This window comes from Osmia bicornis, chromosome 8 (genome assembly GCF_907164935.1).
Source record: "Osmia bicornis bicornis chromosome 8, iOsmBic2.1, whole genome shotgun sequence".
Classification (NCBI taxonomy): domain Eukaryota; kingdom Metazoa; phylum Arthropoda; class Insecta; order Hymenoptera; family Megachilidae; genus Osmia; species Osmia bicornis.
The window spans coordinates 1657487-1681554 of record NC_060223.1 but is presented as its reverse complement, the minus strand read 5'-3'; the positions used below and the strand labels follow the sequence as shown (position 1 = coordinate 1681554).

Here is a 24068-nt window from a genome sequence, read left to right as displayed (position 1 = left end):
TATTATTATTATTATTATTATGACTATATCCTACAGAACCTATGTAATATTTTTTTTATTCATCATTTTTTCTAAATGAATATTCTTTTACCTTAAAAACACATACCCTAAACTTAGAACTAGAGTTCGTCATTTATTAAAAAAATAATTGCCAATGAACTAAAGAGGGTTATTAAGTTACCTCCTTTAAAATATTTTACGTCTTAAAAAGTATCTCCGAAAGGTTTGTAAAACGTACTTAACTCGAATCACCGAAGAAATAATAATAGCATCGACCAGATAAAATATCATCTCATGTCTCATGATACAGTTCAGCACCGAACCTCGTCGTTGGTAAACTCACTGATTCTGGTTCTGTTTCTTACTGCGGCCGCAATATATTCTAGAGGGCGTACGAAAACGTCGACTTTTTTCGGTCCCGCGAACTCCCATAAGGCTGGCAGTCTTTAACAGTATCTCGTCGGTGACCGAAGCAATCTTCTGTTATCGTCAACGCGTATTAGACTGTTATAGTGCGAAGTGTTTCACATTTTTATATTAGGATAGAGCAGATGGCGCTCGTTCTCGAGGCACAAATTCACGAGCCTTTGAGAACAAAGGCATGTCCAGTCTTCTACTATCTATAGTCACTGTGTATACTATGGATACGAGATTCCCATAAGCCAGCCGTACAGCGGTTGAAGCGAATTGAAGCAGATTTTAGCCGCCACCGTTCGACCGATGTATTAAAGGAAACAGCGCGAAGCTTGAAAAATGTGGTTTAAAAAAGACTAAAAGAACATATAATGTATTACAATTATATAATACGAATTGCTTGTATGATGGTTGAAATTTAGAAAAGTTAATCAGAGCAAATGAAATTCATGAAAATAGTGAATTAATTTTTTAAATGTAATATTAAACAAACTGAAGTAATAATTAATGAAGTTCACAAAAAGTGAATTTGAAATATTTGCAAACAGTTTTGTCGTTTGCTTCATTGTTTAAGATAAAGGAGATGTATGTGTGCATTCAATTCCGCGTCGGTAACACAGTCAACGTTTCATCGAAAATTAGGCTGAACAGAAACTGATTTCAGCGCTACCTCAGTTATTGCATCCAACTAACGGCATGCTATTCTACGTCACTCTTCGCATACACCTAAATGACACACGGATGCTACGATAGCTATATGTATTATGTACGATGAATCAGACCAATTTTTGCGTGTCGCTGGAGAAACCACAGTTTCTCGAACGAGTTCGGCTCGCCTTTGATGTGGTGACAGCCGAGAATCGAAGCAGCGTACAGGGAAGAAAGCAAGTTAATACCCGTGTACGTGTGAGATAATACTAACGCAATCAAAATTTAAGATTAAAACCTTTTTATTTTTTTATTTTTTTTAATGACAATGTTACTAACGTATTTATGAGATTGTTCTGATTAAAACAAGATCAAACATGACATAATTTGAATTATAATTATTTATTTACTTATTTATATCTAAATAAGTAAAAATAATGCAAATTATATGGTGTTTGGTCTTATTTTAATCAGAAGAACCTTACAATTACATTAGTAAAAGTTTCATTTAGCAAAAATGAAAAATAAAAAAGTTATTGTTGAATTAATATTGTTTCACTCAAATGTTTTTTCTCGGGCCCTTTAATTTTCGGACCTCTTTCTCTTTCGCTATTTGTCCTTTTCTACGTTCGCCAGCATTGAAGAACTCGCTCCAGCCGTGTTGTTCATCCAGCATCACATTTTCGTTTCCTATTCATCCAATATTTGGGCTTAACGAAAAATCAGGAGAGTCCAGCATAATATCACATTCTATGCTGAAAAAACATACTAACTTATCTGTCTAAAATAATTTTAATAACTCTGGCAACAGATGTATTTTCGGGGTGCTTTTCATAAGTAATCAGTATTTCACCAAATTGTTCAGAATATCAATTTTTATAACATATCAAAAAATCATTGAAATCGGGAAGGACGTATTTGTTCTTCAGTTTCACTAAAAAAAAGAATAATAATAGTAACAAAAAATAATGATAGTACGTTTTGTGACACATGGGTTGAAAATCGCTATGTTAGTCGATAGAACGATGCGTGAAAAAAAAATTCACGCGTCAAAGTCTATCGCCTCTTCCAGGCTCGAACGTCCCATATGCCACGATACATTATATCGTCGTCAACGGTTCGGTCGACGCACACAGATTCAGATATACGAGCTGCGAATGAGCGCGCGGTCGAGCGTAGTAAATTGGTGGTCTGCTTTACCTTTTTGACGTCTTTCGCGAGTGAAAAATCAACGAAATTGTAGAACATACTATTTTTCTAAACGAAAGCTTGTACACTGAGTTGCATTGAACTTGTCGCACTGAAGTTGGCTCCAAATTTACTAACACATTCACGCCGCAGCGTCGGTGAACCGATCTCGCCATTGGCTCACCGACGCGGCGTGAATGGGTTAGTGAATTTGTAGCCAACTTCACTGCGACAAGTTCAATGCAACTCAGTGTACACCATTACCCGAGTGCTCGTTTTGCTCTATCCGATCCAAAGAATGGCGCTCTGGTCTCTATTTGGACATTCGATTCGCAAAAATGTTTATATTACGAGTAAATTAATGCAGGTGAGTCCCATCCGCCATTTTCTTGACCGTGGACAGACAGTAATTTCAATATTTTACAACTTTTTGACGATTTGAGTAAAATAAGGACCAGAGCGCCATTCTTTAGGGCCTCCTGAACACGTCCCTCAAATTTCTTTGCAATCTGTTCAGCAGGAACGAAAAATGGTGTGTGTGACGCGAGTTCTCAAAATACGTCCTCATTTCTAAACAGAATGTAAAAAAATTTGAGGGACGTGTTCAGGAGGCTCTAAAGAATATTAGTCTGCTCCTTATATTATCCAAATCGTCAAAAAGTTATAAAATATTGAAATTGCTGTCTGTCAACGGTCAAGAAAATGGCGGATCGGACTCACCTACATTGATTTATTCGTAATATAAACATTTCTACCAATAGTTTGTCCAAATAGGCACCAGACTAATATTCGTTGGGTCGGATAGAATAAAACGAGCACCCAACGAATGATGTACCAGTCTCCAGGAAGAAGTATTTTGAGAACTACGATTTCGTTGACTGTTCATTCGTCAACAAGGTAAAACAGACCAGAAATTTAGTTCCTCGTTTATTCTGTAGGGCGCAGTTCGTTCGTTTTCTGCGCTCGACCGCGCGCTCATTCGCAGCTCGTATATCTGAATCTGTGTGCGTCGACCGAACCGTCGACGACGATATAATGTATCGTGGCATATGGGACGTTCGATCCTGGAAGAGGCGATAGACTTTGACGCGTGAATTTCTTTTTCACGCGACGTTCTATCGACTACGATAGCGATTTTCAACCCATATGTCATGAGATCATTATTTCTATCATTATTTTTTGTTGCTATTATTATTTTTTTTTTTGTAAAACTGCAGAATAAATACGTCCTTCCCGATTTCCGGATATGATATTCTATTATTTTTTTCAACAATATCAACGGCCAAGAGTGGTTACTAATATAGTTCTCCAGGTATAAATGGGGTCATTACCAGGTCTGCTGGTATTGCTTTGAGACCAGCGGGATAGATAAGCGACCATATTAGCGGACGACTCGCCTACCTGAGACAGGGGTACGCCGCGTCCTTTTCCAGCTCATTGTGACGCCAATTTTCATTTCTCGTCACTGATGGTGACGTCAAAAAGTCATCGATTTAGCATGTAATGACTGAAAATCGATTTCTTCAACAACTTTTTCATATACATATAAAGAGCGGTTTCATTTAGTTTCCGAGATATTCGCAGAAAGCTGCCTGTTGGTTTTTATCTTTCAAGAAGAGAAAGTTTTCTTTAGTTCCGTTTACAAAAACCATCGACGTACATATTGCGTTTCTTTTTTCGAGACACAAGTCAAGAGGGTGCAGCTGTGTTCCTTCTTGGCTTATTTAGACAAAGATTAGGACCGATGGAGTCTATGGGTACGTGACGAATTCTTCGTCACTGACCTGCCTTTAGTCGGACTGTTTCTTCCGAGCGGTACGGACGTGCCCTTCCAAGTGTTTTAAATAAAGTTTTGATTTAAAAAGTATTTTCTCATTTTATTTTTTGTTTCACCACCTATTTCCAATAGGTTATGGGCCCAGATTAGTTTTTGTGCTATCTGCGTGTAGTGTGGAATAAAATATAAAAGAAAATATAAAAACTGAAAAGCAAAACTATAATTGCTGTGTATATATATATATATATATATATATAATAATATATTAGTGTGTGTATCATAGTGTAATAATCCTTTGTATAATTCTTAGTGTAAGTTTAGTATATAGTCGTTATAAATAAAAGGAAACAATGGAAGGTGTACAGGCAAAAAGGAACATTAAACCATTTAATGGTGAAAAGTACAGTGTTTGGAAATTTAGAATTCGCGCGTTGTTGACTGAACTAAACGTGATTCATGTTATTGACGGCGAAGTTCCAGATATGCTTAGTGAAGAGTGGATAAAGGCAGATAGGACTGCAAAAAATATAATTATTGAATATTTAACTGACTCGTTGTTAAGTTTCGCGGAAACGGATAATTGTGCGAGGCAAGTGCTTAAAAATTTGGACGCTATTTATGAGCGAAAAAGTGTTGCCACTCAGTTGGCATTAAGAAAAAAACTATTAACACTAAAATTAGAAAGTGATACACCACTAGCGAGACATTTTATGATATATGACAATATTATATCAGAGCTTATTGCGGCGGGTGCGAGACTGGATGAGACAGACAAGGTGTCTCACCTGTTATTGACTTTACCTGTCTCCTATGACGGTGTAATAACAGCCATCGAAACATTATCGGAGGATAATTTAACGCTGGCGTTCGTTAAAACGCGACTTCTCGATCACGAGATTAAATTGAACGATAAATCTCGTGACACGAGTATGAAAGTGCTCCAAGTAAATAGACAGGTACCGAAACAAATAAATTTCGAAAAGTCGAAGCTGTCCAAGAAAAATCAAGGACACACTAATAAAAAACAATTTAAAACAAACAAAGTAACTGCAATGAAATGTCACCATTGTGGCAGGAAAGGTCACGTAAAGAAAGATTGTTTTTATTATAAAAGAATGCTACAGCATCAAGCTGAGCAGAATAAAACTGCACAGACAGTGCAGGTAATAAACAGACCGTCAACATCGAAAGAAAATACATCGAGTTTTGCGTTCATGGCCGGGGATTTTCAAATGGAAGGCGACCCGAGTAAAATTTTATTTTTACTGGACTCGGGTGCTTCGGACCATCTAATCAACCGAGAAGACTTGGCCGAAAATTTTGTAGAATTGGAAATACCAATAAAGATTTCCGTGGCGAAGAACGGAACATTTATAACAGCGACAAAAAGGGGCTCGCTGAACATCACCACGAATATGGGCATCCCAGGTACCATCGACGAGGTCTATTACTGCCCAGATGTACCGTACAATTTATTGTCGGTACGACGCATTCAGCAGGCCGGCATGACAGTAATTTTTGACGAAGGAGGCGTCAGAATAAGCAAAAGTGGTAAGATCATCGTGTCAGGTAAGCCACTGAACAATTTAACTGGTGTTGAATTTAAAGTTTGTTCAAATACAGTAAATTCTACGGTAGTATTAAATGAAACCAGTAACAGAAATAATTACGAATTATGGCATCAACGATTAGGTCATATTGGGAAAAATAAATTCTTAGAGTTAAAGAATAAAGAAATGTTTGTTGATATGGGTCGATTAAATAAAGTTAAAGTCCATGATAGATTATGCGAAGCTTGTATAAAGGGAAAACAAGCACGATTACCGTTCAGAAATGCAAAAGACAAAAGTCATGTAAAACGACCATTGTTTATAATACATTCAGATGTCTGTGGTCCAATCACTCCTTCGACAATTAATGACAAAAATTACTTTGTTCTATTTGTAGACGAATTCACTCACTATTGTGTTACGTACCTGATCACACATAAATCAGATGTATTTTCAATCTTTCGAGATTATGTAGCAAAGAGTGAAGCTCATTTTAATTTAAAAATTGTCAATTTATATTGTGACAACGGGGGAGAGTATTTGTCAAACGAGATGAAGGGATATTGTGTTGAAAAAGGTATTAGTTACCACCTAACGGTTCCTCGAACTCCACAGTTAAATGGTGTGTCGGAACGTATGGTAAGGACAATAACCGAAAGGGCTCGTGCAATGGTAGCCGGGGCAAATTTAGAAAAGGTTTTTTGGGGTGAAGCCGTCCTTACTGCTACGTATCTGATAAATTTAACTCCGTCTAAGGCTTTAAAAGAGTCAAAAACACCATATGAGTTGTGGCATAATAAAAAGCCTCAATTAAAGTATTTAAAAATTTTTGGTTCGACTGTCTATATACATAATAAAACAAGACAAACTAAATTTGATGAAAAGTCTTGGAAAGGTATTCTAGTCGGATATGAATCAAATGGGTATAAAGTGTGGGACGTGGAAGGTAATAAATTTGCCATAGTTAGAGATGTGATTATAGATGAGACTAATTTCTTGAAATCTAGGCCTGTAATAGTACAGCCTGAAGGGGTTAATACAGAAAACTCCCGTAATAATAAAATCGAGTTGATATCCAGATCTGTAAGTATCCAGTCTGAAACTGATTCACCTGACATGCAGTCAAAATCAGTAGAGTCTCATAAATCTGATATAAATAATAAATCAGATACATTAGAATCCGAAACAGTTAAGGCAAATACAGAAACTGAATTAAGTCATAAACTTAATAAATCTGTAATTGAAACAGATATCCCAGGCCCTGCATCTAGTAATAAAAGACAATTATCGCCCGAAGTAAGAAGGAGTGATAGGATTAAGCATCGTCCACCTATTTCATATAGTGAGATTGATGAGAAAAATGATTATATAATGTGTGCTCAATCTCTAGTTTGTAAAATTCCTGCATCGTATCAGGAAATTAAAAATAGGGACGATAGAATTCAGTGGGAACAGGCAATTAAAGAAGAAATAAATTCTCTTATAATTAATAATACATGGAATTTAGTGCCAAGACCTGAAAATAAAAATATTGTAGACTGTAAATGGGTATTTACAATTAAAAACGATGAGTTTGGAAACCCATTAAGATATAAAGCTCGTCTTGTTGCGAGAGGTTTCAGTCAACAATATTTAATAGATTATGATGAAACATTTGCACCGGTTGCAAGAATAGCAAGTTTCAGATTTTTGATGGCATTTGCGAATCAATATAATTTGTCAGTTCATCATATGGACGTGAAAACTGCTTTTCTGAACGGTATATTAAAAGAGGAAATATATATGAAAGTTCCTGAAGGAATTGAAAATAAAGAAAACCAAGTTTGTAAGTTAAATAAAGCCATTTATGGGTTAAAGCAAGCAGCAAGATGCTGGTTTGAAATATTTGAACAAACTCTTAAAAATAAAGGTTTTCAAAATTCATCTGTTGATAGATGTATTTATATTCTAGACAAAGGAAATATATCGAAAAATATATATGTGGTACTTTATGTAGATGACCTGGTGATCGCTACTGCTAATATTGAAGAAATGAATAACTTCAAAAATTATTTAATGAAAAGTTTTAGCATGGTGGATCTAAAAGATATTAAACTTTTCCTTGGGATAAAAATCGAGAGAAGTAAAGATAAAATATCAATGGATCAAAGTGCATATATCCGAACAGTTTTAAACAAATTTAATATGTCAGAATGTAAATCTGTTAGCACACCCCTAGAAAATAAATTAGATTATGAAGCTTTGAACTCCGATAAGAAATATGACGCTCCTTGTCGAAATCTTATCGGATGTTTAATGTATCTAATGTTATGTACTCGACCAGATTTATGCACGGCAATTAACATTTTGAGCCGATATCTAAATAAAAACAATGAAGAACTTTGGAAATGTTTGAAACGAGTACTAAGATATCTGAAAGGATCGATTGATATTAAATTAAATTTTGTTCGAGGTGGTTATGATAATATTTTAACGGGTTATGTAGACTCTGATTGGGGTGGAAATGATAAAAATGACAGAAAAAGTACTACTGGTTTCTTATTCAAATTATTTGAACGTTGTACTATTTGCTGGAGTACAAAGAAACAAGCATCAGTAGCAGCTTCATCTACCGAAGCTGAATACATGGCGGTTTTTGAAGCTGTCAGAGAGTCATTATGGTTAAAGTCATTAGCAAACAGTATAAAATTAAACATTTCAAATCCAATTGTTATCTATGAAGATAATAATGGTTGTATTAGCATAGCGAACAATCCAACTGATCATAAAAGGTCAAAACATATAGACATAAAGTATCATTTCTCAAGGGAACAGATTGAGAAAAAGGTAATAAAACTGAAATATATTCCCACAGATAGTCAGCTGGCAGATGCAATGACCAAGCCGCTACCTGGAGTAAAATTCCTGGAATTTAGAAAAGGAATGGGATTAGAATAATATCATATTATTTTTGTAAACATGTAATTATGTATATACATGTATTATATTTCAGTGTAATGGTTTGATTAGGTTTTTCTGGGTTTCCCTAATCCTCAGCAACAAATGTTGGACCATATGTAATTTGTCCCAGAAAAGCACATGGAAGGTGTATCGTCATTTTACTGCAGTCGATTAATTTTTGAGGAGGCGTGTTGGTTTTTATCTTTCAAGAAGAGAAAGTTTTCTTTAGTTCCGTTTACAAAAACCATCGACGTACATATTGCGTTTCTTTTTTCGAGACACAAGTCAAGAGGGTGCAGCTGTGTTCCTTCTTGGCTTATTTAGACAAAGATTAGGACCGATGGAGTCTATGGGTACGTGACGAATTCTTCGTCACTGACCTGCCTTTAGTCGGACTGTTTCTTCCGAGCGGTACGTACGTGCCCTTCCAAGTGTTTTAAATAAAGTTTTGATTTAAAAAGTATTTTCTCATTTTATTTTTTGTTTCACCACCTATTTCCAATACTGCCGATACAGGTGAATTGAATTCTACCTATAGTTGTTCATTTGTGACAGCATACATACGCGTCAGATTGGTTGCCACTTACCTTCCCTTTAGAAACGAGGGTCGAGCAGGAGTAAAGGTTCCGTTCACAACTACATATACCAGACTCCAAGAAATGTCTATTCAAATTCAATTACAAGTGAATGTTATTGATGTAATAAGTTAGGTTAGGGTACATATCTACATCCGGCCGCCGTAAGGCGGTCGGCAACGCTTTTATTTAAATAATATATAATACGCATTTTTAATAACTTTTGTTCAATTCTTTTTACACTTCTTTTGATAATTAATTTATTATTATTTCAGAAAAACATTGCCGACCGCTTTACGGCAGCTGAATTTAAATATATAGCCTTTCCTAACCCATCACTGATATTCATTTCTAATTGAATTGGAATACACATTTCTTGAAGTCTGGTGTATATGCAGTTATGAACGGAGCCTTTACCTTCGCCGACCCTCGTTTCTAAACAGAAGACAAATGGCCAGCAGATGACAACCAACACTTATGCATGTGCTGTCGTAGACCCACATCTATAGGCAGAATTGAATATGTTATATCGAAAGTTTTTCGTATATATCTCGGAAAGTAAGCGTCGCTTATATGTTCCGGAAAAAATAGTTCAAAATATTGGTTGCTATAAAATATCCAAAAATCATCAAAATCAGCGAGGAGGTAGTTGTTCTACACTTATACCGAAGTTATAAGTTAATAAAAATAAAAATAAAAATATCTTGCATTCAAACCGTTATATAATTTTTTATCTGAAAGCATGTATTTCATATACAGTAAAAGGTGGTATATGCAAAAGGGATTGTATCTTCGAAATACATGGTTTCCAAATATTGCTTTGGTTCTTCAATGATAAGTGATAGAATTAAATTTACCTCATATGCATAATTACAGCAAAGTACACTTTTATATCTCTGGTATTTTTTGAGCTATAACTATTTGAATATGTTCAGTTCTGTTGTAATTGACGTTCCAAAAACCTATTACACTATGGCTTTACATTTTAAAATAATGCTAAAATATTTTTGACCAGCTTTTCGAGGCCAATCCAACAATAAAACTGTTGTACTTTTACCAATGTGTTAGCGACGGCTTATTTTTAAGGGTCGTCGAGGGCAATTAACCCGACTCTAATTTGCTTTCGTACGCTTTATGATGGAGACTTGGATTGCGTGAGGTCTTGAAAGAAGGTGAGTGAGACTAAACAGGCCTGGTGATCGAGGATGGCTGATGACCACGTTGGGTCTCTCAGCTATTAGGAATCGAAGGATTGCTTGTTTGAATGGAAACTGTTTACAACAGGCAAGCGGCCCGCAGGAAAGTTCTTTCAAAATCGCCTGCAAAAACTGCTTAAGGCCGCAGGGTGAAATTACGATAGGTCTGGGCGCTGTGCTTTCGGAGTTAGAAAAATCGAAGTAGGCAAACGGTTGAGGGAGGCCATATGTATTTTGTCAGCGCGTTTCCCCTTCAAGGGAAAGTATCCAATCGAGCGGAGTGTCGTAAACAAAAGAGTATACATACTGTCTAAAGCCGGGTATCCACCGGTATCAAACGCCCGTATCGTATCACCGTTCCGAACCCTTTTGAATAGGCAGGCGTTGCCTCGTTGCATGCCACGGCGTGATACGGCTCGGACAATAGTTCTTCGTGTCTTGAAATAAACTCCTATAGGCGAGAAGTTTCGATTTGCTGCATGCTGTTTCTTTAGTGTAATTATCCAAACCATATCGTGTTTGGTATCATTTTAATCAGAAAAACGTCACAAATATCTTGGTAACAGGTTTTTAAGAAAAAAATGAAAAATAACAAAGTTCAGTCGTTGCATTAGTATTATCTCACTGATATATCCAATTCCAAATCATATTATCTCGTGCCTCAAGTGTCATGTTTCCACTTGACATAGCATTTCGGGCCTTCGCCTGGGTATGTTGTTTTTACGTTTCAAGTGGTTTCCGAACCTATGCTTTGAATGGCAAGAAACCGACAATTTTCGGATCGGCCCGTTCCTTCACTTCCGTATCACAGCCCAATAGAACTTTCGATACTCGGCAGCGGAAAAATCTCTGGAAAATTAACATTGTCCTTTTTCAATAATCATACAGGTGATTATTAACATTGCTCTTTTATGTACAGCGTATCACCGAAGATAATTGATCTGTTTAAATATATTTAGACGATAAAATTTATCTACATTAAATTAGATTAAGTTCATAAATAATTTCATCGATTTTGAAATGAATCCAATAATACTGCAAGATTTCAAATAAATTGAAACCCAAGTGACGGCACGAAACGCTATGTCAAGTGCAAACGCATGAACCTTGCCTTCGAGGGAACGGCAAAGAATCGACATATTTTTCGGATGGGTCCGTTGCCTCCGTTCCTTTGGAACGGCACGCAGCAAAACGAAACTCCTCGCCTGTAGTGGCCCAGTCCTATTGCCTAACCGTTTCTATCAAGAAACGAAGAAATGTTGTCCGAGCCGCAGCACGCCGTTGCATGCAACGAGGCAACGCCTGCCTATTCAAAAGGGTTCGGAACGGTGATACGATACGGGCGTTTGATACCGGTGGATACCCGGCTTAAGACGTCCTCATGACCGAGGATGTTTGGGATAGCAGGATATCATTGTGTACGGTCGTCGTGTACGATTGTGCGAATAAAAGTTGAACATTTTATACGCCCACTATTATTTAGTCACCCTTTCGGTTAGTCTTACAATAATGTTCTTTATTATTGTTTGTGAAGTACAATAATGTACTTCATATAGTTTGAATTATATTTATTTATTTATTCAGAATATGCTGCGAAACTATTGACTGGAAATTCGGTGCTTTATGATGTTAGGAAAAGCCCGTGATTTACATGAAACCGGACAGTTTCTTCCTATTGAAAATTAAAGTAATTTACAAACTAACAATAATAATAGAATAAACAACATAGAATCGATTCCTCGGCTGCATGTAAATGATGTGTACGGACGCAGAATCGACACCTCGGCTGGATAAATGTAACGTTTGAAAACACAGAGCCGACACCTCGGCTGGTTTTGATTTCGATCTCTCTGGCTTTTCGCCAACTTGTAACATCAATTTTAGCAATTACAATTCAAATTATATCGTGTTTACTATCATTTTAATCAGAAAAATCTCTCTAATGCGCTAATAAAAGTTTCAATGAGAAAAAGTCAAAAATAAAAAAGTTTTATAATTGAATTCGTATTAGTAACACCGATACGTTTCCGCTCCTAGCTTTGAATCCTTGGACCTCTCGCTCCTCCACTATCTGTCCCTTTCTACGTTCACGCTTGGCTTGTGCCGCATGTAAACACAGAATCGACACCTAGGCTGGAATGCAACCACTGTGTCCCAATCTCGGTTGCATTTATTCAGCCGAGATATCGATTCTGTGTTTACATGCGGAGCGAGCCAAGCGTGAACGTAGAAAGGGACAGATAGTGGAGGAGCGAGAGGTCCAAGGATTCAAAGCTAGGAGCGGAAACGTATCGGTGTTACTAATACGAATTCAATTATAAAACTTTTTTATTTTTGACTTTTTCTCATTGAAACTTTTACTAACGCATTGGAGAGATTTTTCTAATTAAAATGATACCAAACATGATACAAGTTGGACTGTATTTACTTGTATTGACGATAAAAAGTTTCGGACTAAGAGAAGGGTAACGAATGAAAAAGACAGAAGCTACGATCGTGATAATCGGCAGTCCCTCTTTCACTTGTTGTCCTTTTCTACGTTTGAAACTGTCAGCAAACTTCTAACAAGATAGGAACTGTGATCACCCGATCGGTGAGCGTCAACGGAGGGAATGCCTGCAATGTGTACAATGCTTTTATTGCAGTCAACTTTTAAAAACGTAGGCGAAACATCGACCGTTTGCTAGACGGTCAAGAGGATTACGACGTCAGGGCTAATCGCTTCCAAATGTTGGGAAAAGTCGTGGCCTGAGGGAAATACAGTGGGTCACAAAATTATTCGCTCACCAACCGAATACCTCATTGAATCCAATGACTTGAGACTTTTTGAAAAGCTATAAAGATTAATTTACTAAGATATGTACTTGTGCTGTTTTAAAAAATTATAGTGTTAGACTAAAAGAAAGGATGGAAATAAATGAATCCGAGTAGCCGATTGAATGTTTCGTTTTATTTTCACGGGAGCAAGGAGCGAGTTGTTCCGTCGAAAGACTCGTAAAGAATGTCCATTTCGGGCCTGGAGAGTCCTTTTCCCTCTGCGGAAAACTCGAGGACTCTTGATGAGTTTATCGCGCCCTGTCACCGTAGCGTCGGGCCCCGTCGCCCAAGCGTCCTGGCGACTGTCTTGTAGCCACGTGCGTTCCATACGGGGTCAATGGTCAGTTGGCTTTCGAATTTTCCAACAATAGTTTGTCGAAATCGTGGGCAAAAATAACGAAGGGTAATTTTTCACCTTATTTATGTGAGTCTATAATGAAAATTTAAAATATGTCTTGCGTACATTCAAATAATTCACATAGCCTTGACGACCTCGCTAATAAGCCTGATATTTTTTTTTTTTTTTTTTATGGAAGAGGAAATACGTTTACGTACGCCCAAGACATTCCCTTTCGCAGTCGGCTAAGGGAAAGCTCGGTCAGTGTGGGACTCATACCACCCAGAAGGGGTGATATACTACCCACTAAAACCTCTTCCCCTGCACTATTTTATTACTATCTCATTCTACCGGGAAGGGCGACAGTCTATTATTTTCAATAATATTTACGAAGTGACATCTCAGCCGCTGTATGTCATGGCAATAGTTTTCTAAGCAAGGGTTTCCACCCAAAACTATAGTAGTGATGTATGCCGCCGCGTATACACCACCACTGTAATAATCCGGTTGCGTCTGAACTCTTTCAAAAAGTATATCCTTTTTGCGAATATGAGGAAATCGTAACGCAATATATTTTTTTTCTTCCTCTACGAGCTTCTCATATGCACTGCCAGGTAAACTATCGTATACATGGAGTTTGCGGCCGTTGAAATAGATACTTCGCCAGTGATCAGAACAGTTGCCTCCAATTCAGTACAGCATCATCTGTGCAGTTTTCTTCCTGGACTGAATGACTGACAATGTCACAGTCGCTATTTGATGCTTCAACACTGTTCTGTGTCATGTTTTCATATGTACGCTTTTTTGCGATTTTTCTGCTTGATTTTTGAATACATGCGTCTTCTTTCGCCCGTAGTATGTATTCTGGATTTCTAATAGGCATGTGTCTATTGTGTCGGCTGTCCAATATTTCCGGAAGCATGCATTCTTCGTAGAAACGCGTTAGGAAAGGTTCCATATGGTTTGTCCAAAACGCGTCATCCCTATTTACGCGGATGATATGTATGCTTTTAGGTGTCCAGATACCGAAAATACAGTACTTCCGTTGCGTTACATGCAACTGACCTTGTACTTGGTAGAAATACTGGCGCTTGCTATTCATTTCTTGTACATCTCTCTTATCGAAGATGTTTCGTAAGTGACGTATTGTTTCTATTGCGTCTATCGCTGTCAAATTCTCAGCAGATTGTGGGCATTTCAGTTCCACTAAACCGTCATCTTCGATAAGTCCATCAGGAGATGCACCCAAGTATGGAATGCCGCGATCAATGAACAATCCACAAGTTCGAATTCTTGTTTTCATTGCGTTCGCTACGTCTTTTCTTGCAATGTGTTCTTTATCGCGGCCGTATTTCATAGCAGCGGTAACGACAGATGGAGGATATAAAATATTTTTTACCATTGCTGCGCAGGACGTTGTTTGTCTCATGCGACACACTGCTCCAAAATTCGAAGCAGTTAGCATTTCCTCCTTCAAAGTTCTCCATAAATCTGAATCGTTTTGCTCTCTTGTGTTCGTTTCTATTATTGTACGATTTTTTGCATTGTCAGCAAGCTTCTCAAAATGTTCCTTGCGAAGTTGAAGCAGCATATCACTCGGAAGATCTGGTCTTTGCGAGTTTGGACCATAATATTTATCCGTTCCTTGCACTGGCTTCAATTTCCTTGTCTTGCCATAGGTCATTCGAAATTGTTTGGTCTTCGCAACTTTTTTCTGCCGCCGTTCCTCCAGTCTCTTTACTAGTGGCGGAACGGTTTTACACATGTTGTTATGCATTTCTGTAAGTACTTGTTGCGTATTGTATTGCGTAATAGCTCCTGCAATTCTAGCATTGTAGGAACCTCTGCACCAAAATTAATACGTTTTCCACCAATCTCTTTGCAGATAATTGAATTAAATGTTTCTGCGGGATTGTTTGTAACATTCATTAACAAACTATCCGAATAGCAGCTGAGGAATCGTATGGCTTTCTCGACTTCGCTATACAGACCGAACAATTTCAAAGATGGAACGTAATTTTTCTCAGCTCTGTTTTCGTCCCGCATACACGTATGGCTGCGGCTATTACACTCTTTGTGCTCACCAAATATATGGCTAGGAGTACTTAAAATGTCCTTCTGAAGTTGTCTAGCTTTGATATGCTGAGGCCCTTTTTCTTGTTTTCGCGCATTGACTGCTAAAACAACAGCTCTATGAATATTTAAAATATTTTTTTTAATGATATTTCGGTGTGCAACATAGCCACGAGCTCTGTGACCCTTCGTTTGCGTTTTCTCCGAAACGTGTCTCAACTTTTTACATAAATTACGAAGTAAGTGATTGGTACATTCTACTTTTCTAAAAGTTACTTTTTGTTCTCGGTAAGGTCTGTTATTCACAATAGTATGATAGACGTTGCTATCACCATCGGCAACAACCGTTCTATATATCAAGCCATGCATTTCAATGCTGCAATTGAAACCTTCAGCAATAGCATCACTTTCCATGCTACTAGAACTGGCATAACGATCATAGTTTTTATAACATTTATGATGTTTTGGGGATGTAGCTTTTCGTTCCGCTATATCACATATTGTGCAGTATTTATTTTGTATGCCGATAAACAGAACTTTTCCTGTGCGGAAATCTACAATGGCACCAACACCAGAAAGTGAATTATAATTCGTACCATACGATCTCTTCATCCAGCTACCATCCGCTATGACAGTTATGTATGGGATACCGTCTACGACTTCATTGTTTTCAGAAGCTAATCGTCTTTTTTCTTCACCTGCTGCCTGCATGGTATGCATTGCGCTTTTCATAAACTCATCTACAAGTTTTTCACGGTACCTCAGGCACGTCGTTTCAGCCACGCAGGGCATGTTCAGGGCGGCGCATAATTCTTCTAATTGTGCATAGCCGATTCCGACTGCAACAGTCGCGGTCGTCATGGCCTCATTTACATTCATTATATCTGAATGCATAGGGTCCGACCAAACAGTATCTTCGTAATTACACATTTGGCACTTGAAGAAAAACTGTGTGAGACACCCATGCTGGCGACTACCGGTCATTTTCCAATCGCGAAAATGACATTCAATACCTCGCGCATGATTGTCGAATGTTCTATGTATTTCATTCCAAAAGAACTGAACAACAATGCGGCGGCCTTCTGGTACATTTTCCGAAATACGTCCCACATCGTTATTTTCGCAAAGGACGTTTTCTGATAAGATGCGCCCCACATCGTTATTTTCGCGAAGGGCGTTTTCTGATAAGATGCGCCCCACATCGTTATTTTCGCGAAGGACGTTTTCTGATAAGATGCGCCCCACATCGTTATTTTCGCGAAGGACGTTTTCTGATGAGATGCGCCCCACATCTTTAGGATCTTTTGGGATAAATGAAGGATCTTTATTATAATATTTGGGTATACAAGCTTTTCCGGGGAGAGAATTTTTCTCGTTGAAAACTGCAGCAGGTTCACTCGTCGATGTCGACGATTGCCATTGTTTCTGTCGCCTGCAAAAGTAGAACGAATGAGGTCAGAAATATTTGTAAATATTTGCAGATAAATTACTGAAATGTATTTTGTAAGCACTTACAGTCTTCTATAAACTCTTTTGAGGGAGAGTTTTCTCCTACGCGGAAACCTCTGACTTGTACCTTTTTTATTTGCCATTTCTGCTTATTTGTTGCACAAATGATTGAAAATATCGATAGAAATTTAGTTTTTCAAGATCTTCTACGTCTAAGAAAGAAGTAATACAGGATTGCCTCGAAATAACCAAGAGGTCTCTGCTTCGAAATACGCAACACGGTATCCCCTCTTCTTTGCTTGAAGTCGCTCGCAAAGTGAGAGGTCCGAGAAATGAATGAGAGGTCCGTTTCTACGAGTCCCGAGCAAGTTGCTTATTTGGAGGCAATCCTGTAGATGGCAACGCGGTCCTTTCCCCCCACCACGCCAACGCTGTCGCGTTTTCAAATTTCAGTGGCATCGACAGTTCAATTAGTGCAACGAACAAGAAAACAGCACAGTAAATATGAGTTCAAAAAACGACAGTAAGTGTTTCTTTTGATCTTTACTTCGCGAGTGTCATTGACAATTACATTAGGTAACCATTTTTAACAAAAATATATTTTGTTTTTTCTCATATACAGTGGGTTTATGTGAGCCTATAATGAAAATTTAACATATGTCTTCCGTAGATTTAAATGAGTTTTGTGCATTGTTAAAACTTCATCGAGATCGGTCAATGCATTTAGAAGTTACAAGTAATTTCCGAGAATCGCAATCTAAGAACATAACTAGTCACGATCTTAGATGAAAAGCCACGATTTTCAGAAATTGTAACTTCTCAGTGCATTCACCGATCTCAATGACATTTTCAGCATACACATAACATATTTTTCACATATGTCATATTTTACATTTTCATCACAGGCTCAAATAAAAAAGTGAAAAAATTGCCTTTTCTAGACGCATGTCCACACGACAGGGAAAACGGTGAAGAAGAACCTCAGACGGAGCCGCTGTTGCAGCTGCAACAGCAAGTGCAGCAGCTGCACCTGCAACTCCAACAAGAAGCGCTGTTGCAAATATTACAAGTGCAGCAGCAGCAAATGCTGCAAATGAATAATTTGCTGCAAAAAATACAGCAGCAGCAGCAGGAACAGCAGCAATATGCTCACTATATCGTAAGTCCTTTTTTTGCGTTTCTGTGTAGACGTTGTTTCTGCTATTCTTTGTTTATACATAATAACATAATATTTATTTTTGCAGCCGCACCCTGTACCACTTGCGGAACAGCAACCGCCGCGCGTTCAAGCGGCAGGATATACAGTAAATCCTTTTTTTGCGTTCCTGTTCAGACGTTGTTTCTGCTATTCTTTGTTTATACATATGTAACGACCCAGAGTGAGTACGTCACTGCACCGACTTGTAGGGAGAGCGGTTCCCTTAGAAGGCGACTCGTAATCAATGTGTTAGGGATTATAGGTTCGTGTGGTGTGCGGCTAAGGAGTGAAATCCAAACACTAATGTGCTAGAACTAATGGAAATTTGTTTATTCAAGAATATGAGGTAAGTGAATATTAATTGAAATATAATATAAAAATGAAATCGCTAGTATTACAATAAGTGCGGCTAGAAATAGGAATACAATAACAAATTATAATTTGTTCGCCCTAGATTGGGAATACAGTAAGAAGTATATGATTAGTAATTAATGATAGAAACTAGTAATTAGTAATGTAGGAGAGAGAAAGGCGTTTTCGTCTCAGGATCGTCTGTCAGACTCGTCAGTGGGGCTGACAACAGACGATCCCTGCCCCAGACACCTATCGTACCGCCGTTCGGAACTTATATATATCCGAACGGCATGCCGGGAGAGCACTTGCGAGAGAACCACCACCCCGATCTCGTCGCCACCTAGTGCTCCCCGGCCCGAACTCAAGGGCGTCCGGGGAGACGAAACTCTCTCCCCTCCACTAAACGCCTACAGTAATAAATTATAATAATTAATGATAATTGATAGCGCTAACGCGAACGTGGCTTAGTCTTCTACCACAGTCAATACTCTGTTCAATTTCACCAATAACTTAGGAAACTAAATTCCAGAGGTTTGTGCAAAACTATTGGATTCAAGTTAACCTTTCCTACGGGTCGCAATCGGTTTCTAGGATAACCAGAGCTGTGTTATACGCAGGCCGTCTCAAGGAGCTCGGCTCCTCGCTAGCTCTTTACACTTGAGTGTTGGCTTAGCTTAACACCTGTTTAACACGTTGCGTACCGTGAGTAGAAGGTCCACTGATCCGCAGTACTGCACGCCACCAGTGGAAGAGAAGGAATAAGCTATTACTCGCGCTCTATTGCTGTTCAAACAGCTCAGCGCAAGCTTTCTTCTACTGTTCAGAGTATTGTCTGTTCCCGACCGTGGTCAGAGAAGATCTGCTTTGAAACCATGTGGAACGCCTCTATTTATACTCAGATTTTGCTGAGTCGGCACTTTTTTTCCACATAGAGTTTCTTGAGGTAGCTGGGTTTTCCCCATCACGTGGCGGTCCAGCATCCCCACTCTAGAACCTCACCCCACCGTATGTTCATTGGGGTTGCGCTGGCGCATTCGCGGTCAGACGTCGATAATTTATCGATAAACTGTTTTACCGTCTGACTTATCGACTATACTTTTATCGACGAATTTAACAAACTCAGTTATCGACGAAAATGAAAACTATTTATTACAAAAATTATTATATACATTAAACTAAATATTAACAATAGAAATTAAATTAGACACTTTGTATGAAATATAATAAAGAAAATGAAATAAAAAGGTATTGTGCTTCTTATTGGGTCGTTACACATAATAACATAATATTTATTTTTGCAGCCGCACCCTGTACCGCTTGCGGAACAGCAACCGCCGCGCGTTCAAGCGGCAGGATATACAGTAAGTCCTTTTTTTGCGTTCCTGTTTAGACGTTGTTTCTGCTATTCTTTGTTTATACATAATAACATAGTATTTATTTTTGCAGCCGCACCCAGTACCACACCCGCAGCCGTATCAGCCACACCAGTCGCAGCTGAACGACTTATATGAGCCTGAGGAGCAAAACGTAAGTAGTTTTTTTACTTTCCTGTTCGTACGATTTTTCTGGTATTCATTGTTTGTGAATAATAACATAATATTTATTTTTCCAGTCATACAGAGCAAAACAGACGCTAATTCGTGAATACAGGAAGAAAATGAAACGGCTGCAGCGGGAAACAGCGCCATAGTCCAGCCGCGGCCGCGGCCGCGGTCACGGGAATGGGAATGGAGGCAGTCGTGGTCGCGGCTGTAATGGCCGCAACATAGCATTTTATTTTTAATTTTTCTTCTTCTTATTATTTTTATTATTATTGTTGTTATTATTATTATTATTGTTATTATTATTATTATTTTTTTATTATTTTGTTGCATTTTTTTTAATTACATTTTTTTATATATATTTTTCAATTTTATAATTACATAATATTTTCCGCTACATATGTTGTAGTCATTTATTCCCCTATTCCTTATCCTGTGTACTGACGAAGTACATGGGTACATTCACGATTTTCTTTAGATGGATAAACTAACTGGAATTCGATTTGTAGGAATTCGGAGTACAATATCGGGACATTATTTAAAAAAAAGAAACTAACCTTAGGCATTCGATTTCTAGGAATTCAGAGTACAATTCTCATATTCCTTATCCTGTGTACTGCCGTCAATCTAATAAAATATTTTATTTTTTATTATATATTTTGTTTACAGTTATTTTACTACCGGTTCCTTTCCTATATCCCCCAAAAAAGGAAAAGTGTGAATTATGTATATATGTGTATACAGTAAAACCTGGATAAATGCAACGAAAGAATGCTTGGATAAGTGCAACATCGCTATCCCCTCCACTTGGGGGGATCCCCCTAAGCCGAACCGAGTCGCTCGGCGAGGAAACCGTGTAATATGATCCGACCGTAATATCGATGTGACTAATACTAATTGAACGATAAAACTTTTTTATTTTTAACTTTTTCTTAATTAAACTTCTACTAACGCATTTGTGAGATTTTTCTGATTAAAATGACACCAAACACGATATAGTTTGAATTATATTTATAAACAATAGTAATCGAATAAACAACATAGAATTGACACCACAACTGAACATAAATGATATCGGCTGAATAGAAAACATGTGTACGGACACAGAATCGGCATGTCGGCTGAATACAAAACATGTGTACGGACACAGAATCGGCATGTCGGCTGAATACAAAACATGTGTACGGACACAGAGTCGGCATGTCGGCTGAATAGAAAACATGTGTACAGACGCAGAATCGACACCTCGCTTGGATAAATGCAACATTAAATACCCAGAATCGACACCTCGCTTGGATAAATGCAACATTAAATGCCCAGAATCGACACCTTGCTTGGATAAATGCAACATTAAATGCCCAGAATCGCCACCGTGCTTGGATAAATGAAACCTTTGAAACCAGAGCCAACACCGCGACTGGTTTTGATGTCGATCTCTGTTGCTTCTTGCCAACCTTTAACATCAATTTTAGCAAGTAATTATAATTGAAACTATATCGTGTTTGGTACCATTGTAATCAGAAAAATTTCACCGATGCGTTAGTAAAAGTTTCAATAAAAAAAAGTCAAAAATAAAAAAGTTTTATAGTTGAATTAGTATTAGTCACACCGATACGTTTCGGCTCTTTCCTTTGATCATCGGACCTCTCTCTTTCCACCACTGTCTGTCTCTTTCTACGTTCACGCTTGGCTGGTCGTCGCGTGTAATCCGAGATTCGACACCTCGCTTGGATAAATGCAACCACTGGGTCCCAATGTTGGTTGCATTTATCCAGGTTTTACTGTACATTCATTTTTCACAATCAGATCATGACGAAGATTGTATATAAATGTACATACATATACTGGATACATGACAAATCTTTATGGTATCTTTTATTTTTTTTATTGAATAAAGTAAATGCATTATCAATTAATTGCAATTTATTAATTATCAACAATTTTATTTTATAATTTATCATTTTCTTTTTATTTCGTTCATAGTATTACAATTTATGTTATTCAAAAACAAATATACTGCGTTCCTATCACATTTATATAGTTCTTATTCCTAAACATTCGTACTTCGGAAAAAGATTTGATACCACTTATATATATATCGGAGTACCATATCGGGACATATTAATTTAAAAAAAAAACTAACCTTAGACATTCGATTTGTAGGAATATTCTTCCCTTGGTTATGTTATATTACAAGAAATGTATATATAATATTTGGGTGAAGGAGTTATGTCATTCATACATTTCCTAGGTGATGTATGCAATATCGTATTTTATACTTTGGCGGTGACATACATAATATAGTTATCGTAGCATCCGTGTGTCATTTAGATGTATGCGAAAAGTGATGTAGAATAGCATGCCGTTAGTTGGATGCAATAACTGAGGTGGCGCTGAAATCAGTTTCTGTTCGGTCTAATTTTCGATGCAACGTTGACTGTTTTACCGACGCGGAATTCGAAGTTCGGCCTCGACGCATGGTCTCTCGTGAAATGCAGTATACATGTACAACAAAAGTGCTACCAACTACTGATCAATCGTTACGATTACGAATGTTTTCTGCCGTATCTATAACTTTTCGAATTTATTTTCTTACGACTTATTAATTACCAAGTTTGCCATACCGCTGTTGCGAACCTCGCTTGTATGTATGTGTGTGATATCGTGTGAACTTAGCTGCAGGCTTGTAATCGCAAGTGTTGAATGAAATGTAATATGGCGACGATGCTATACGAGTATGACTGCAGCATGTCTGCATTATGTTATATCAATGCCCATAAATTAGGAGCCAAAATTCAAAGGAATAAACAAACAATAGATAAGACATTGTAAAACTTTCAACACGGGAAATCGTGTTGGGAGAGAGTTGGAAATCCGGAGAAATAAGACTGTCACACTTGAAATTTCTAAGAAACTAATTTATTGCGGGCCGTATCTAATTCGTTACTCTTAACGAAAATCATGTTGGTTCTTGAAACTGTCGAAGTCTCTTCGACATCCTGTTTATTTACAGAGGGTCGTAAATTCTCTTAAGGGTTGCCTTGGCTCGCTAGCGCGAGACCTTTTGTTATTTTCCGTTTTCTCTGGATCCCACGCTTTCTTTTAGCACGTGTGCACAGAATCGTTCTCGAGTCTTGGCGGAGCACCACCATCTTCCGCTCGCCCAAGGGTGGACCGAAGCCTGGAAGAGGGACCGCCTCCGGACAAGGATGGGCCCCTCCACCATTGGACCAGGGATGATCCTGAGGGAGGATTCAGGATCCAGCGAGGAGGGGATGGCAGCCAACATCGATAGAAGATCTTCACCGCCAAGCTCAGAACGATTCAAAGCTTCAACCCGTCTTGATTCAACTTCTAGAAAGAATAAAGAAATTCAAACTCCATTTATTCTTAAACGCAAAGTGTGTTTTATTAAAACCCGCGCCGCGAGCAGAGCGCTTCAGCGCTCCACGGGCACCTTACCCACGTTATTAATATCCAAAAATCCCTAGATAACTAAATCCACTCGCAACACCGCAATCAAATCGTTATTGGCAGGACGGTATATTCGGGTATTTTTAATTTTGCGCCGCCTACGATAAGGTTTAAATGTATTTAGTATCCTATTTAACGACTAAGTAGATTTTATTAACAGCTGTGGAATACTGGTATAAGTGAAATAGAAATTATTTTACACTTTTTAGTGCATTTCGAAGTCGAATTTTTTTTTGTTCAAAATTATTTTATTTCACACTTTTTAGTGGAACGAGCAGTATTTGTAGGATGCTGTAAGGTGGTTTACCGTTCTTATTGGATAATTACAACAACAATAGTTATTAACAATAACGAATACCATAAATGTTTGCAAGTGGGATCATCGTAGAAATATCTCCTATTAGATGTGAAAGGTGTTACGGGCAATATGATCAATGTGGGCATTTTGTAAAATGACCAGACATTGTGTAGATTGCACATTTTATTGGGCAGGTATTTCACAAATGGCCCGGACATTTTATATAATACCCACGGTTC

At 37.9% G+C, this 24068-nt stretch overlaps 1 protein-coding gene across 1 annotated transcript; it reads left to right on the top strand.

Annotated features, from left to right (window-relative positions):
• The first annotated feature begins 18052 nt into the window (after nt 1–18052).
• On the top strand, nt 18053–20236 carry LOC123988059 (splicing factor 3B subunit 4-like). Its single transcript, XM_046286810.1, has 4 exons — nt 18053–18123; nt 18209–18268; nt 19963–20043; nt 20129–20236. Exons 1-4 carry the CDS (start codon nt 18058–18060, stop codon nt 20204–20206), a joined length of 285 nt encoding a protein of 94 aa, XP_046142766.1. The 5' UTR covers nt 18053–18057; the 3' UTR covers nt 20207–20236.
• The last annotated feature ends 3832 nt before the right edge of the window (nt 20237–24068 follow it).